General features: G+C 40.9%; 1 protein-coding gene and 1 non-coding gene across 5 annotated transcripts in view; both read right to left on the bottom strand.

Annotated features, from left to right (window-relative positions):
* LOC106572352 (signal peptide, CUB and EGF-like domain-containing protein 3) overlaps positions 1–10,572 on the bottom strand; it is a 106,935-nt gene extending 96,363 nt beyond the window's left edge. For all 4 annotated transcript variants that reach the window (XM_014146408.2, XM_014146409.2, XM_014146410.2 and 1 more), the window contains exon 1: positions 10,158–10,572. In XM_014146408.2, the coding sequence (XP_014001883.1) occupies positions 10,158–10,263 (106 nt within the window). In that variant the 5' untranslated portion in view covers positions 10,264–10,572. The remainder of the gene's footprint in view (positions 1–10,157) is intronic.
* A 4,841-nt stretch (positions 10,573–15,413) lies between these two features.
* Positions 15,414–15,466, bottom strand: LOC123727494 (U7 small nuclear RNA). Its single transcript, XR_006759489.1, has one exon. It is a non-coding gene; the product is annotated as a U7 small nuclear RNA (small nuclear RNA).
* Positions 15,467–16,425: the final 959 nt, after the last annotated feature.

Here is a 16,425-nt window from a genome sequence, read left to right as displayed (position 1 = left end):
CAGGTTCTGAATGCCCCATGACAACCCAAACCTGCAGACACAATCTCACACATCCAGAACAAGGCTCAGATACCAAGGCAGGAGCACTACTTCAGTCAAACCCCCAAACCGACTCCAGAAGGCTTCTCACAAATTAAATCTAAATAACTTATTTCATATAACTTAATACATATTTCTCTTTTTGAGGGAGCCCCAAATCCTGCCGATTAATTCGACCCTGTGTCTGACAACACTGCGTACTGGCAAACAGTTTTCATTGGCTAACCCAAGCAGTGTTTTCTTAGCAACCTAGAGTGTAACAAACACCTTAGAGCAAACAGACTTGTGTTTTTCCAACACAATAACAACAAAAATGTTACCCCTTCACCCAGGCCAAATCTATACATTTGCTGTGAACGCTTCTGCCATTTTCTCTTTAGTAACCAAGAGTGGATCAGTCACAGAGAAAGAATAGTGATCCCATACAGTATTTCCCTAGTTCTGACACTTTAAATATTTCACACACCGTTGGCAAGGAGGAAGTGTATTGGTTTTACATTCCAGCAGCCAGGATGAAAGCAAGAGACAGAACTGGCCTGGGTCATGGCCTGTGCCAGACAGCCCAGCTTTTACACATGGCTGTAAACATGCATGCTAACTGGCTGATTGTGTTGTTCTCTACCATGCTTTGCCTACACTACGCCCCTCTAGAACCTCTGTCAAAGAGAAACTTAGAAACAATAGCATCATAGACAATAAACACCACGGCTGGCCCGCTCATTAGGCAGGATTATGCTGCAGATTAACGAGGGCGGCATTTTATGAGCTAAACTGACCAAGACGACCACAAACAACCACACATAAAACCTCACATAATTCTGGCCAAAAACAATGGCAATTTCTCTCAACCAGTGGCATTAGGGCTTTTTAGGTGAGCGTTGATGCCGCCCAGTGATAAGCAATTCCCACTTTGTCAAAGCCAAGGGGGGCAAAATATTTTGATTGTCCATTCCCAGCAACAGCACCTCTCCAGGGTGCTGTTGGAGAGACCCATCGCTGTGGTGTCCACCAACGTTTAGTCCAAAAATGATCTAACATAAATGATGTAGCAGATATAGGATATGGTATAAAGAGTATGTGGCTTTTTCTGTAGCCTATTCTGTAGGAGATAAAATGTATGACAATTTAAAAAATATATTTTTGTTTTATTGCAAATAGATTGTGACTTCTATCAATTGAAATTGTCTGCATCATTTCCAATCCTCCAAATATATTATTTTAAATATACAGTTGAAGTCGGAAGTTTACATATACCTTAGCCAAATACATTTAAACTCAGTTTGGTTTCCTGTCAGGAGGAATGGGCCAAAATTCACCCAACTTATTGTGGGAAGCTTGTGGAAGGCTACCCGAAACATTTGACCCAAGTTCAACAATTTAAAGGCAATGCTACCAAATACTAATTGAGTATATGTAAACTTCTGACCCACTGGGAATGTGATTAAATAAATAAAAGGTGAAATAAATAATTCTCTACTATTATTCTGACATTTCACATTCTTAAAATAAAGTGGTGATCCTAACTGACCTAAGACAGGGAATTTTTTACTAGGATTAAATGTCAGGAATTGTGAAAAACTGAAAAACTAAAATTTGGCTAAGGTGTATATAAACTTCCAACTTCAACTGTATATTTTTATGTATATTATTTCCCTTAACCCTACTACCCCTCCCTTAATTGGAGTAAAGTAATGGACAACAACACTTACGATTCTGCTTCTAGCTTATACATATTATATACATTTTACAGACACAGTATATTTTACAATAGTTCTCTTTTTTGTTGTTGTTATTTTTAGTCCCACCCTTCAGCTCCCCTCAACCCCTCCCATCTATCTCTGAACACCATCCAGTTTTGATTTCTATTTGTCATATATTTTTCAACTGTGCTGAGATGTTTCACAAGAGTTCTGAACCTTTCTATTCTCTCTTCTGAACCTTACTATTTTCTACAGATTGTAAATTAAAGATGAACATTTTTGCTAAGAGTATTATATTATTGATTGAATGACTATGAGTCTTCAGATCTGAAAAATTGGAAGAGATGGACACTTTTTTCATCATGCAGGTTTTCCTGATCAACCCAAATGGCGCTCAATCAAATAAAAAATGCCCTGTGATGTAAAACAAACAACATATCCTAAAAACTGGACAGGTCAGAGTAAAATGAACAATATGGAATGGACAATTACAACTGTTTCCACGAGTTTCACCCCATTATCAAGATCAGTGGTTTCAAGTTTGTATCCGTACATTTTTGACAAATTGATCATAGCGAAGAAGAAAATACTTCTGCAGTCCCCGCTGTGTAAACACATTGCAAGTAGGCTCACAATAACTCCTGATAAAGTTGGTTAGCTGATATTCAGAGCTTAAATACCCACAATGATTTGTCACGGGAATCAGGACTAATAACACCAATGCATTGGCCTGTTTTACAAACGGTGGGCCTACCACATGGATAAGCGTTCATAAAATTCCATTACGACTGACATGGTTGCTACACCCTAATAAGCACAAGCCAATGTCTACTGGACGTCTTAATTTGGTCCTGTCCGGACGTCTTTTTTGGGTGTTTTACAAATGGTAGGCTTACCAAATAAAAGGGCATTTCTAAAATTCTATTTCAGGGAACACTGTAGGCTACACCTCAGTAAGCACGGACCGACGCCAACGTCTTTTTTTGGTGCACTCCGGACTGGCCTTGATTTCCACATTGGTTTTTTAGTTCAGTCCGGACCAAATCTAACCAATCATAGATGTCTATGTTTGGATCAGATTTGGTTCGTTCCAGACTAGAGCTTTGGCGGTCATGAAATTTTGTCAGCCGGTTATTGTCAAAAGACTGCCGGTCTCAAGGTAATTGACCATTAATTAACATAAACACGTTTATTGAGCGTAGAAGTGATCATTTGAAACAGGTAGATTTAAAGTTATTTGGCAACTTTGGTTGTGAATGATACAAAATGTAGAATGTCTTAGAAATCAAAAAATATATGGGCTGCATGATGTGACAATAGGCTATTGATGGTTTGAGAAAGAAGCAAAAAAAGCTTGGGCTCTGTTCCTTGCCTCTGGCTGCACAGCTGTTCTCTCATCAAGGGATCATATTTTCACCCATCATACTATTCTCAATTGAATCTTGTCTTTACTAATACAGTACCAGTCAAAAGTTTGGACACACCTATTCATTTCAGAGTTTTTCTTTATTTTTACTATTTTCTACATTGTACTCTCTGTTCATCATTTATGCATAGTCACTTTAACCATATCTACATGTACATACTACCTCAATCAGCCTGACTAACCAGTGTCTGTATGTAGCCTCGCTACTTTTATAGCCTCGCTACTTTTATAGCCTCGCTACTGTATATAGCCTGTCTTTTTACTGTTGTTTTATTTCTTTACTTACCTATTGTTCACCTAACACCTTTTTTGCACTATTGGTTAGAGCCTGTAAGTAAGCATTTCACTGTAAGGTCTACACCTGTTGTATTCGGCATACGTGACAAATAAACTTTGATTTGATTTGATTAGGCTAATAGTGAAGACATCAAAACTATGAAAAAATACATATGGAATCATGTAGTAACCAAAAAAGTGTTAAACAAATCAAAATATATTTTATATTTGAGATTCTTCAAAAGCCACCCTTTGCCTTGATGACAGCTTTGCACACTCTTGGCATTCTCTCCACCAGCTTCATAATGTAGTCACCTGGAATGCATTTCAATTAACAGTTGTGCCTTGTTAAAAGGTAATGTGTGGAATTTCTTTCCTTCTTAATGCATTTCAGCCAATCATTTGTGTTGTGACAAAGTAGGGGTGGTAAAAGACCAAGTCCATATTATTATTATCACTATTATTCTACAGTATAGAAAATAGTAAAAAATAAAGAAAAACCCTTGAATGAGTAGGTGTGTCCAAACTTTTGACTGGTACTGTATGTGAAGGTTTTGATCTAGAATGGACCGTTATCAAATGGGCAGGAACCGGGCAGGGGGAAAACGACATGTCATCTGTATGCACTCCAATATCAAATGGAGGCTGCGCACTTTCCGCTGGTCCATTTTTTCCAGGTAGGCTACTTCGGTTTTATACAGTAGTGGAGCATGTGCTTAATATGAGCAGCTGAGAAATAAATATAAAAACACTTATTTCAATCCATGCATCAACCACTGTTTGAGGAGCATACTCTCGCTGAGGGATATTCCACCCAAACTCTGTATGTCATGGGCTCTCAAACCTTGTTGCTGCAGCTACCCAGTGCTTCATTTGGGAAACCAAGTGAAATCTGTTTGGGAACATCGACAGTAACATGTTTTCACAACAAAAATATTTGAGCCCCTCTGCGGGCTCGAGAAAGGAATAAAGTAGAAAGTGGAGATGGAAATGCATAGTGGTGAGATATTCTGTATAGCTAAAAATGTGTCACCCAATTAATTATGAAAATCTGAAAAAAATCCCTATTACTAGGCTATTCAAAATTGCCCTGCACAAACTATGAACCAACAGCATGGCCTAGGGCTACACATTCTCTCCAAGACTCAGATCGACATTTTGTAGCATTGCATATTGTAACCAGTCCATCCAGTATGCATAATAATACAGTCCACACTCAAAGGTGATTACTCAAATTTGTTTAATTTTGGAGTATAGGCTAGACCAATTATGTACCAAAGACATCTTAAATCAGTTTTGTTTTATGTTTTAATGAGATGCGTAATATGCGGTAGGCTATGTATAACATAACGGCACAATCATCATTTTAATTCAGTTTTTTGGGGGGGCTTGGGCTCATAAGCCTATGCGTATGCATAAGCTCTAATACGCATATGGTTGTTTTGAATGAATCATCACCTTAGAAATCATCACCTTAGAAAGCACTGTCCATTTTGTTGTGTTTGGCTTTGAAACAACATCCACAATGACCATGTTTTCCACTCAGTTTCAACCTGCTGTTTAACTTCTTCAAATTCTTCAATCACAGTGAGGTGAGTTTTAAAAGCATGATGATGTTTTGATGATAAGTGTTTGATTTTAGTTGTATTTGCATTGATGTCAGAGTAGTTAGAGGGACAATAGCAGGCTGAGTACCAGGCCATTAGGACCTGATGGAGGGACAATAGAGCCCTGAGTACCAGGCCATTAGGACCTGATGGAGGGACAATAGAGCCCTGAGTACCAGGCCATTAGGACCTGATGGAGGGACAATAGAGCCCTGAGTACCAGGCCATTAGGACCTGATGGAGGGACAATAGAGCCCTGAGTACCAGGCCATTAGGACCTGATGGAGGGACAATAGAGCCCTGAGTACCAGGCCATTAGGACCTGATGGAAGGACAATAGAGCCCTGAGTACCAGGCCATTAGAACCTGATGGAGGGACAATAGAGCCCTGAGTACCAGGCCATTAGAACCTGATGGAGGGACAATAGAGCCCTGAGTACCAGGCCATTAGGACCTGATGGAGGGATAATAGAGCCCTGAGTACCAAGCCATTAGAACCTGGTGGAAGGACAATAGAGCCCTGAGTACCAGGCCATTAGGACCTGATGGAGGGACAATAGAGCCCTGAGTACCAGGCCATTAGGACGTGATGGAGGGATAATAGAGCCCTGAGTACCAAGCCATTAGGACCTGGTGGAAGGACAATAGAGCCCTGAGTACCAGGCCATTAGGACCTGATGGAGGGACAATAGAGCCCTGAGTACCAGGCCATTAGGACCTGATGGAGGGACAATAGAGCCCTGAGTACCAGGCCATTAGGACGTGATGGAGGGATAATACAGCCCTGAGTAGCAGGCCATTAGAACCTGATGGTCGTTAGCAAGTTGGGTACTACCAAAGCATGTCCAGAGTGCATAACAGGAGATTACCTTGACTCAACGGTCTTGTGGAATTTTACTGCGGTCATGACTCATGACTGCCAGTGTGGTGGTAATACGACTGCAACAGCCCTAGTCCAGACCGGCACGTACATATTTTGTCTTGCCCATGAATGGCACACATACACAATCCATGTCTCAATTGTCTCAAGGCTTAAAAATCCTTCTTTAACCTGTCTTCACCCCTTCATGTATACGGATTGAAGTGGATTTAACAGGTGACATCAATGAGGGATCATAGCTTTCACCTGGATTCACCTGGTCAGGCTGTCATGGAAAGAGTAGGTGTTCTTAATGTTTTATACAGTCAGTGTATATCAATATGCAAACTAGACCAGTATCAGACCTATGCTTGTCCTAACGTCATCACCACATGTCCTTAAAGATCAAAGCCATGTTCACTATTCAGACTGTATATTTGTCTTGGACGGAACTGTAATCAATCGTTTCAACCACTCAACCACTGCAAAGATTATGATCTCCCTCCTTTCACACAGCTGCTCTGTAACAACATGTCCAGTGGTATTGGAGCACCACTTCTCAGGCACGTCGTAACCGAATATCCATTCTCAGAGTGGCAAAGCACAGCGAAATTGATTGTCTACTCTACACTCATGAAGATCAATGACCCTGACATGGTTCCATGACGACCGTGATGTATTGATTAAAAAGAAGAAAAGGACAGCAAAGAGAAAAACATACACATCAGCAGCAAATATCTAAAGAGATGTAAATGTGATTTCATACAACCATTTGAATATGTGACCTGGAGCTATATTGAGTAAATAATAAAGAAAAAGTGTTCTGCGTGTCAAATAGATATGCCAACACCCCTGAGTCCCTAATACCTTGGCAAACTGAAAGGGACTTTTGCATCAGTACGCTTTACGACACATATCCACTCTGTGAGTAGATAACAGCACTGTAATAGCACAACAAATACCACTGCTGTCTAGACAAATGAATGCTCACAGCCAGCACCTAAGAGTGAATGTGATGAGATGTGTGCCAAAGTGGGAAAGGACTGGCCATGGTCCACGATGATCACAGAGAATAGAATGTTGTCTTCACAATAGTTGCATTCTTCTTCTGTGGTGTTCTTAGGGTGGTCCAAGCCCAGAAAGCTAAGCAGGAAGAAAAGCACCATTTAAACAGATATTTTCATGTGGCTTCATATGTGGTTAACAGGAACCATTACCAAGAGATCACAAGAGATGTCGGTATTTGACATCTTCATTAATTGTACAGCTTTGACTTTCACAGGTAAATGCCTGCAATATTTGCTAAGAAAAGCAGAGCAAATCTATAAACATCTTCACCTTCCACGGCAGAGAATGTATGAGGACCGGACATGTTTAATGATTTACAACTAGAGGATAACAAAATGAGGAATAGGAGCCCCGTTAAATAGAGCTTGTGCATGTCTGTAACACACACACACAGCCATAGCCTATGGCAGACGGTGGAATCAGACATGACTAATTCATTTAGTATAAAGGAAAGAAAAAGAAGACAAAGCAAACAAAGAGGAGGGATAAAAGCAAAAGGGAGGGGGGGAACCGCTGGCCTTCCTTCCAGACCATTCTTTGTGGAAGACACACCACTTCTAGGCCTCCCTCCCTCACTCCACTTGGGCCTCATTTTGTTGAGTCGCTCCCTCCAGGCCAGGGCTTGTTGATTCCCACATTGTGGCTCAGGGCTGAGGGCTGCTGCCTCTGGCTCCCTCCCTGGCTGCAGTAGGAGCTTTGCCTTCCAGAGAGACCCTCGGGCCCAGGAGCAAAGGTTACACCAACACAGCCACCGCTCTGCACCGCACCACAGCATGTCAGGACCTCACCAACGGTTGCCTTGGTGCTGTATTAGCTAGCCAGTAACTTTCAACTTGAGGTTAGCTCAAAGGCTCAGTGATTAGCCTTGTCCGAGGCCCTTCACTATTTCCCTTTTTCTTTTCTCGCTTTCTCTGTCTCCACCTGCACCTCTAATCTTCTTCATCATTTTTCTACCTGTTCTTCACCATATCCTCCACAATATTCCTTAGTTAATTTGATGAAGGACAAAGGGACTTGTCACCAACATCTTTGTTGAATCAATATTGACCTGACAAATTGTACCTTTTATTGTTCCAGTATCGCTCTCCCTCTCGATCTCATCTGTCTCTCTCTTTCTCATCTCTCCTCTCCTCTCGATCTCATGTCTCTCCCTCTCGATCTCATCTGTCTCTCTCTCTCTTTCTCATCTCTCGATCTCAACTGTCTCTCTCTTTCTCATCTCTCCTCTTGATCTCATCTGTCTCTCTCTCTTTCTCATCTCTCCCTCATCTGTTTCTCTCTTTCTCATCTCTCTCGATCTCATCTGTCTCTCTCTCATCTCTCCTCTCGATCTCATCTGTCTCTCTCATCTCATCTGTCACTCTCTCTTTCTCATCTCATCTGTCTCTCTCTCTCTTTCTCATCTATCCTCTCCTCTCGATCTCATCTGTCTCTCTTTCTCATCTCTCCTCTCGATCTCATCTGTCTCTCTCTCTTTCTCATCTCTCCTCTCGATCTCTATCTCATCTCTCTCCCGCTTCCTCATCTTTTTCAATCGCATCTTTCTCCCTCTCTCATCTCTCTCATCTCTCCTTCTCATCTCTCCCTCTTACAGATGTCTAAAGATAAAAAACCATACAAATATTACTAACTGCACATTATTCATAGACTATCCTCCCACTCTTAAGACTTCTGTTTTCACAGAGTCCATTCTCTGCCAGGCTATGTCACTTAGGCTACAAACAGGTGCATGCCATTACTGAGTGATAACACTGTTCCGGTAACATTCCACATGACAAGCAAGCGTGTAATCGATGTTGTGGGAAATTAAGTTAGAAAAAAGTAGTTATAATTGCAACATGTAAATATTCGGTTTTCCCACAAGTGGGGGCCGACCACCCAGGATGCTAAATAGCCCCCCCCCCCACACACACTCCTTGCCTGACGGGCTGAGGGATGTCTTTTTGTGTCTATCTGTGTGTGAAACATAACCAAACATAATCAAAGCTGCTGAGGCTGGCACACACACACTGTGCTCTGTCCCTGGCATATATAGATCTGGTTGCTACAGATTGACATGAGTAAGCATATTCTTATTATTTAAAGAGAGAAACAGACAGAAGACGGGAAATAGTAAACAGGTAAGAAAACAGCACTCAGGCAGCAACTTATTTCAGACCTTTTATTGTGTGGATGGATGACTTATAACTGCAAGTAAAATGTTGTCCTATGACCTGCATCGTGCATGCATTTTCAATGACTTTCATTACCCTAATCCTCATAATCATCAACATCTTTAGTCTGAGTGCTCAATGAGGATTTAGAGTTTTTCACCTTAAAGCCTTGAGGCACAATCTGTGTATGAATCAAACAGAGGAGGCAAGACATGAAAGCAACCTGAGTGCAGTACTGTAGCCTAGCTCAGTGGAGGCTTTGACAGAGAGACTAGGGAGAGCCCTGCTCCTCCATGAGAGTGTTACAGAGTATTTTCAAATACTTGGCTTGGTAATGACAAATACATCTTGATGGTCTCTCTCTCTCATTAACAACTACTCTGTTGTTGAAGTTCTCAACAAACCTGTTCTGTTCACACTGTTGTTGTTTGAAGTGTCGCCAGTTTATCTTCATGGTTAGAAAACGGGAGTGTCAGGGGGATTTAAACATTGATTAACGGTTTTGGATCAGACCTATAAAACAGGTTAATTTGCCACTTTTGTGCCAATCTCAGAAAAGTGCAGCAGTAGCTTAACCATCGTGGGGAGACAAATATAGTCTGGGCATGCAACAGAATAAACGATTTCCTGATCTCAGGACACATGCCAGTGCAAAACAATATTTAAACAGAGTGGAATTTCCTAGGTACTTAATACATAAACATATTTTGTATCAGCCTACTAAAAGAGCTTTCAATTTGCTTACCAGTGTGCCTGTTCTTTAAATATAATATAATGTTGAATAGGATTAATGAGGCATACTTCGTTTTTTATTTTTTATTGTGAGATGCTGAATTTATTGGTGTGTGTGTAATCTTTAAAAATGAACTAATTTGTAACTCAATTAGAAATTGGTCAGGCATTAGCTTACAAATTCACAATGCACAGCGGATTGAGGTAATGAAATCTGCACTAAATAATCATAGCTGCTCCCCAGGGTCTGAAAGATAAAGCCTGGAGGAATAAAGGTATTTTAATGGGAAAACTTACCTTGAGTGGATTTGCCTCCTGAAGCGCGAGCTGGCTGTTGGACAAAGGCAAGCAGACAGAAACCGACTAATCCAATGCTAGCGCGCATTATAATGTGCAGATGCATGGCTACTTTATACTGTAGTTGGACTGTTATAGTTAAACACCTACTTTAAAACGCTTAACACGCACAAACGGACGGTATTTTTTTAATAAGAAAAACGTGTTCCACCTTTAAAAATATATTGTGGTACTATGTCCTTTCCTTTGTGTATGCTTATTGTGTTTCAAGTGATCGGGTTTTGCGGAATGCCCGACAATGTGCAGCAATAGAGAAGCGGTGTTCTGTGATCCTGTTCGACCCAGACCAATTTCAATATAAGAGAGAGGCAGAAGGACGCTTGAGAGAGATGGAGTGAGGCAGAGAGGAGGAAAGGGGTGGAGAGATGAGGATCCGCGCATTGCTCCTGCTCTCGCTCTCCCACACGCGCTCTCTCTCTTTCTCCAACTACTTGCAAGTATTTATTTTTCTGCAGGAATTTACAATCAGCTGCTGGTTGGAACGAAGTCGGGGGTTGTCATGGAGGAGACTTCCGTGGGCGAAAGGTCAAAATCTGGGTGCAATCTATGGACCGCGCGCCACACCACAACCAATTTGGACACTTTCCCCACAGACAAGGGAAAAGAGCGGTGCGGAAAAAAAATAAAATGAAAACCTGCAACTGACACATACAATGTCAAATATAAGGAGTTGTGTTGATAGCTCCCCATGCACAATGACCGCGAACAGGTCGTAGTCCCTGCGTGTGCTACGCGAGCTCTCGTGGACACTCCATCTCCCATGATTGCTTCTCATACTAAATTATTATTACCTATTTTTGCCACCTCAAAAAAGCCAGGAGCAAATCGCATTCAAAAAGATCTAGAGAGCAATAAACCCCATGACATGATCTGCTATTGAGCAATAGCCTGCAGGAGATTCAGTTTAATTATCACATCTTACTCATATATTTGTTCCGCTGGCTTTACATGCTGGCTTTACTTAAATAAAAAACACAAGTCTGGCATTTTATATAATCTTTTTGTATACACAGGCCTACTCCTTTTTCAAATGAGTTTGTACCCTGTCCAATTTGTCTGCACCACCACTTGAATTTGCTTATTTCTATACCCAGGTGTAGGCTACACAAGGCAGACACAGAACAAGTATTACATTTCCCTGGCCACACCTCACAAATAGGTTTTCACATCTTCTAAAACCCAGCAATGGCTATCTCCAAGCAGCCTACATTTCCCATCACCTGCCTGTTAACACCCCTCAAATGATACATTTCCTTTTTATTTACAGCAGGCCAAACCTATACTGCTTGCCTCCTAGCGGATAAGTGTCCCATTAATTAATATGTCTTTGTGTTTTGCAGCTAGTCTATACCTCCCCCTTGTCTCTTTAAAAGAATCAATAAAAGCCGAACAAAAGGAAATGCAAACAAGAATCAGCATGTTCCTGTTCTTTCATTGTGGCAGTGCATCATGGGTGCTTTTCATCTTGAAAGAGTTAAAAGAAGATTGGAACATGGAGATTAGATTCAGCTCTGCATCAGTATTAGACAGAAGATATGCTTATTATATTTCATTTCCTCTAGGATTTAATCTGCTGTACTGATGCATTACGCTTTAAGTTGACATTTGTTTTGAGAAAGATAATGCCCAATAATGATGTTCTCTAGCTCCCCTGTTTTATTTCTCTTTAATCAAAAATGCAATTAGGATATCGCATTAAAATTGATTTGGAGATTAAAAATAAATCTATTTTCTACAGGCTTAGTAAGATAACGGAAACTTTTGATAGCAAACAATCTGATAAAAGCTTGACCATAAAGATAGTTCTCTGTGGCTGATAAAATGTTTATTTTTTTTTCAATAGTTCAAAGGTACAGAGGAACATTAAGGTTTCTTTCTTATTTTTTTTAACCCAAGTTTAATCTTTGATTAAGTATTTGTTCTTTGTTTTTGCCTTGCAGGATGGAAGACACTTTCTGGCAATGTCTAATGCTCCTTATTAATATTTGGGTGGTAAAATGCAGCCTGATCATATACAATTTTATGGACGTGCGTCTAATTTTGAAGAAAAAAAATGAACATGGATGGTACTCCTCTGTTGTGAACCTTCATGTCGTGAATCTTAATGGTTTCCCTAGAGTTGTTTTTATAACCAGGAATAATCAGACAAAGTATAAAAATGCCCTTTAAAAGAAATCCCTCTTGGCTTGTAACATACATAATTTGAAAGGATTCATAGTAATGACCATTCAAATCCAAATTGTGAAGTCTGGCAGCCTGGCCTGTGTAATTATAATAACATCTGTCAGAAGAAATATGTAAATATCCATATCCCAAACCCCAAATCTCCAGGTAATTGTGAGCCCTGTATAACCAAATGAGCTGAGAATCACTGGGGAGCCAGAGAAAGTCAGGCCACAGTGGCAGGGGGGCCTGAGCCTGGGAGCTGTAAGTGATGCATAGGTTTTCATATGGGTACAGCAGTAACACTTACTTCATTAATGGTAGAGGGGTGTGCATGGGCATCACTCTACACACAAACATACCTATTTTTACTTGAACAGATGCATAAGAGAAGCCCAGGTAATGTTTAATTTATGACCCGAGTCGTCATGAAAGGACTTCAGTTACACTGTGAATCTGGAGGAAAAGGAAAGAGTATGCCGGTAGGGTAAAGAAAGAGACTGGGAAAATACAGCTGCAGGCTGCAATACAGGCTTCTCCTATTAGATAAGCACACAGCCCCATTATGTAACCAAATGGCATCATATACTTCAGCAATGGGACTCACTCTACCATACCATTTTACATGCAGTAGTGCTTGCTTAAATTTACAGTAGTGCTTGCTTACATTTTCCTACAACACTGACGTTGCAAACGCCATGCTCAAGCAATTGAGCCACACAGGACCAAGATGGTATATTACTCATTCCCCATCTTCTCCCTCCAAGCAACACAGCAGGGTATTTGGGCATTGACCATGCCAGAGCCACAGGGGATCAGATGGGGGAGGTAAACTAAGAATCGATTGAGGGTTAGATGATTTGGAACCTTTGCATGAGCAGGAACATCAAAACTGTGCTCCAAGGCTATGGGTGATTATCTCCCACCTGTTTTGGTGGTGACCTATTTGAATGAGCTAAATAGGCTGGGTAAGAGCTGCATACTCAGTAGTGGCTTTACTGTACAGACTGCAAAGAATCTTCACGAATCCCCCTATGATCAACTAAGATCCAGCCTGAGGCAGACCTTCCACACAGCTACCGTCAGAGGATGAGACCTGCCAATCTCCAACACAGCTACCGTCAGAGGATGAGACCTGCCAATCTCCAACACAGCTACCGTCAGAGGATGAGACCTGCCAATCTCCAACACAGCTACAGTCAGAGGATGAGACCTGCCAATCTCCAACACAGCTACAGTCACAGGATGAGACCTGCCAATCTCCAACACAGCTACAGTCAGAGGATGAGACCTGCCAATCTCCAACATAACTACAGTCACAGGATGAGACCTGCCAATCTCCAACACAGCTACAGTCAGAGGATGAGACCTGCCAATCTCCAACACAGCTACAGTCAGAGGATGAGACCTGCCAATCTCCAACACAGCTACAGTCAGAGGATGAGACCTGCCAATCTCCAACACAGCTACAGTCAGAGGATGAGACCTGCCAATCTCCAACACAGCTACAGTCAGAGGATGAGACCTGCCAATCTCCAACACAGCTACAGTCAGAGGATGAGACCTGCCAATCTCCAACACAGCTACAGTCACAGGATGAGACCTGCCAATCTCCAACACAGCTACAGTCACAAGATGAGACCTGCCAATCTCCAACACAGCTACAGTCACAGGATGAGACCTGCCAATCTCCCACACAGATACAGTCAGATGACGAACGCCTGCCCCAAGAGCGACCAGGGATTATGGGGAAGTACCATGACCTCAGTGTCTAGCTATACGGCACAACGTGTATGCCTTTATCCCAGTCAGCATTTAACAAGGCCTACAGTAGATGAGGGTCATAGATTTCTGCTAGGTTTGTATCTTAACCAAGTAGAAAAGCACGCTCACAGTAGAATGACATGAAACTTTGCTCCTTTTGAAGAAATACGTTATTTGAAAATACATCTCTAAGGCATTCATTCACTCCTCTCTGTCTGATCCCTAGAACTTAACCTTGACAAGCAAACCGACGAGAGAAAACACAAATGCAGAGATGCTTTGTTGAGTAAAAGATTTCATACAAAACATTCAGACTAAGTGGCACAGGTCAAGATCAGTCCTAAACCTTTTTTTACTCTGGAGAAAATAAATGTTTCCTCTGAAAGAGATTAAAACAACCACACCACTCTGAGCTCTCTGGGTCACTCCCATATGAAGAAATACTATAGGTGTCACGCCCTGATTTATTTCACCTGTCCCTGTGATTGTCTCCACCGCCTCCAGGTGTCGCTTATTTTCCCCAGTGTATTTATCCCTGTGTTTCCTGTCTCTCTGTGCCAGTTCGTCTTGTATGTTTCCAAGTCAACCAGCGGTTTTCCCGTTCTCCTGCTTTTTGCATTCTCCTTTTTCTAGTCTTCCGGGTTTTGACCCTTGCCTGTTTCTGGACTCTGTACCTGCCTGCCTGACCTTCTTGCCTGCCTTGACCACGAGCCTGTCTGCCACTCTGTACCTCCTGGACTCTGATCTGGTTTTGACCTTTTGCCTGTCCACGACCATTCTCTTGCCTACCCCTTTTGGATTAATAAACATTGTAAGACTCCAACCATCTGCCTTCGGTGTCTGCATCTGGGTCTCACCTTGCGTCATGATAATAGGATACTATGGTATATATACTATAGTATTCACTGTAGTATTTACAGTTAACTATAGTATAAATACTGTAGTAAAATAACTGGCGTATGTACTATAGTAATTAATGTGCTGTTTTTGCAGAATGTAGGGAGTTTCTAGAGAGTTTTTCCTAGCCACCGTGCTTCTACACTTGCATTGCTTGCTGTTTGGGGATTTAGGCTGGGTTTCTGTACAGCACTTTGTGACATGAGCTGATGTAAGAATGGCTTTATAAATACATTAGATTGATAGTATACTGCTGTATTTACTGTAGCGTTTTTGTAGACTGTAGTATACTGCAGTATTTACTGTAGTGTTTTTGCAGACATTACTGTATTTACTGTTGTGTTTTTGTTTTACTATCTTTGACATGAAAGTGGAGGCTTTCTCCTTCAGAAAACCTACTGGAGAAATACTAAAACAGAACATTTCTATGTAGATAGGATTGGGATCTGAACAGATAGTTCAGCACTTCTGCTCTTTTCTATGACTTGTAGGGAACGCAATATGGACTATATGTCCATATTATTTTATTTATTTTATATTATTTTCCACTGGATATCATAAGGTGAATGCACCAATTTGTAAGTCGCTCTGGTTAAGAGCGTCTGCTAAATGACTTAAATGTAATGTAATGTAAATATGTGGCTTGTAGGTTTCTCACTTAGGGGTGGGACAAATTGCAATATGGGGGAGGGGAATGGGCAGGGTATATGCAAATTATATACTGTAGTATTTACAATAGTTAAAAAAGTGTAGGGTTTTTGCGGACTGTGCTGTTTTTGCAGACTTTACTGTAGTATTGACTACAGTTTTTTTTCTTCCGGATTATACTGTAGTATTTAATGTAGTATTCTACAGTAGCTTATACTACAGTTCATTATAGAATTCTACAATATACTGTAGTATTTTTTCAGGTGGGCAGGGTCAGCCAAGGTTTCACTTTTCGAGGCTGCAAAACAAATTGTTTTTTGTTACTCAGCCTTAAGACTTGATTTTAAACCTCCAGTGGAAGCAGGTTAAAATTGATACAAGGCAAAATAAAACACAATTCAACAGTTCAACATTTATACTGTTACCTGGAGGCATGCTGTTCATTTAAGTGGAGGCAATTCCTCTTATTAGTGAGGTACAAATTACCAACATTTTGTACAAAATTAATTACTTAATGGCTTATGATAAATGGTATGGAATATGAAACACATTAAACACATTCATTCACTACTCATTTATTGCTCTGTGTAATCGCCAAAGAGAAAGCTGTTAAAAGTAATTATTTCCCTCTCGCAACCTACAGATGGAGAATTCTAATGGTACTATAAAAATATAATTCTAATGGCATTATATAAATATTATTCTAATGGCATTATATAAATATAATTCTAATGGC

This window comes from Salmo salar, chromosome ssa15 (assembly GCF_905237065.1).
Source record: "Salmo salar chromosome ssa15, Ssal_v3.1, whole genome shotgun sequence".
Lineage (NCBI taxonomy): Eukaryota > Metazoa > Chordata > Actinopteri > Salmoniformes > Salmonidae > Salmo > Salmo salar.
The sequence above is the reverse complement of the archived record's forward strand: the minus strand, read 5'-3'. Positions and strand labels throughout refer to the sequence as shown.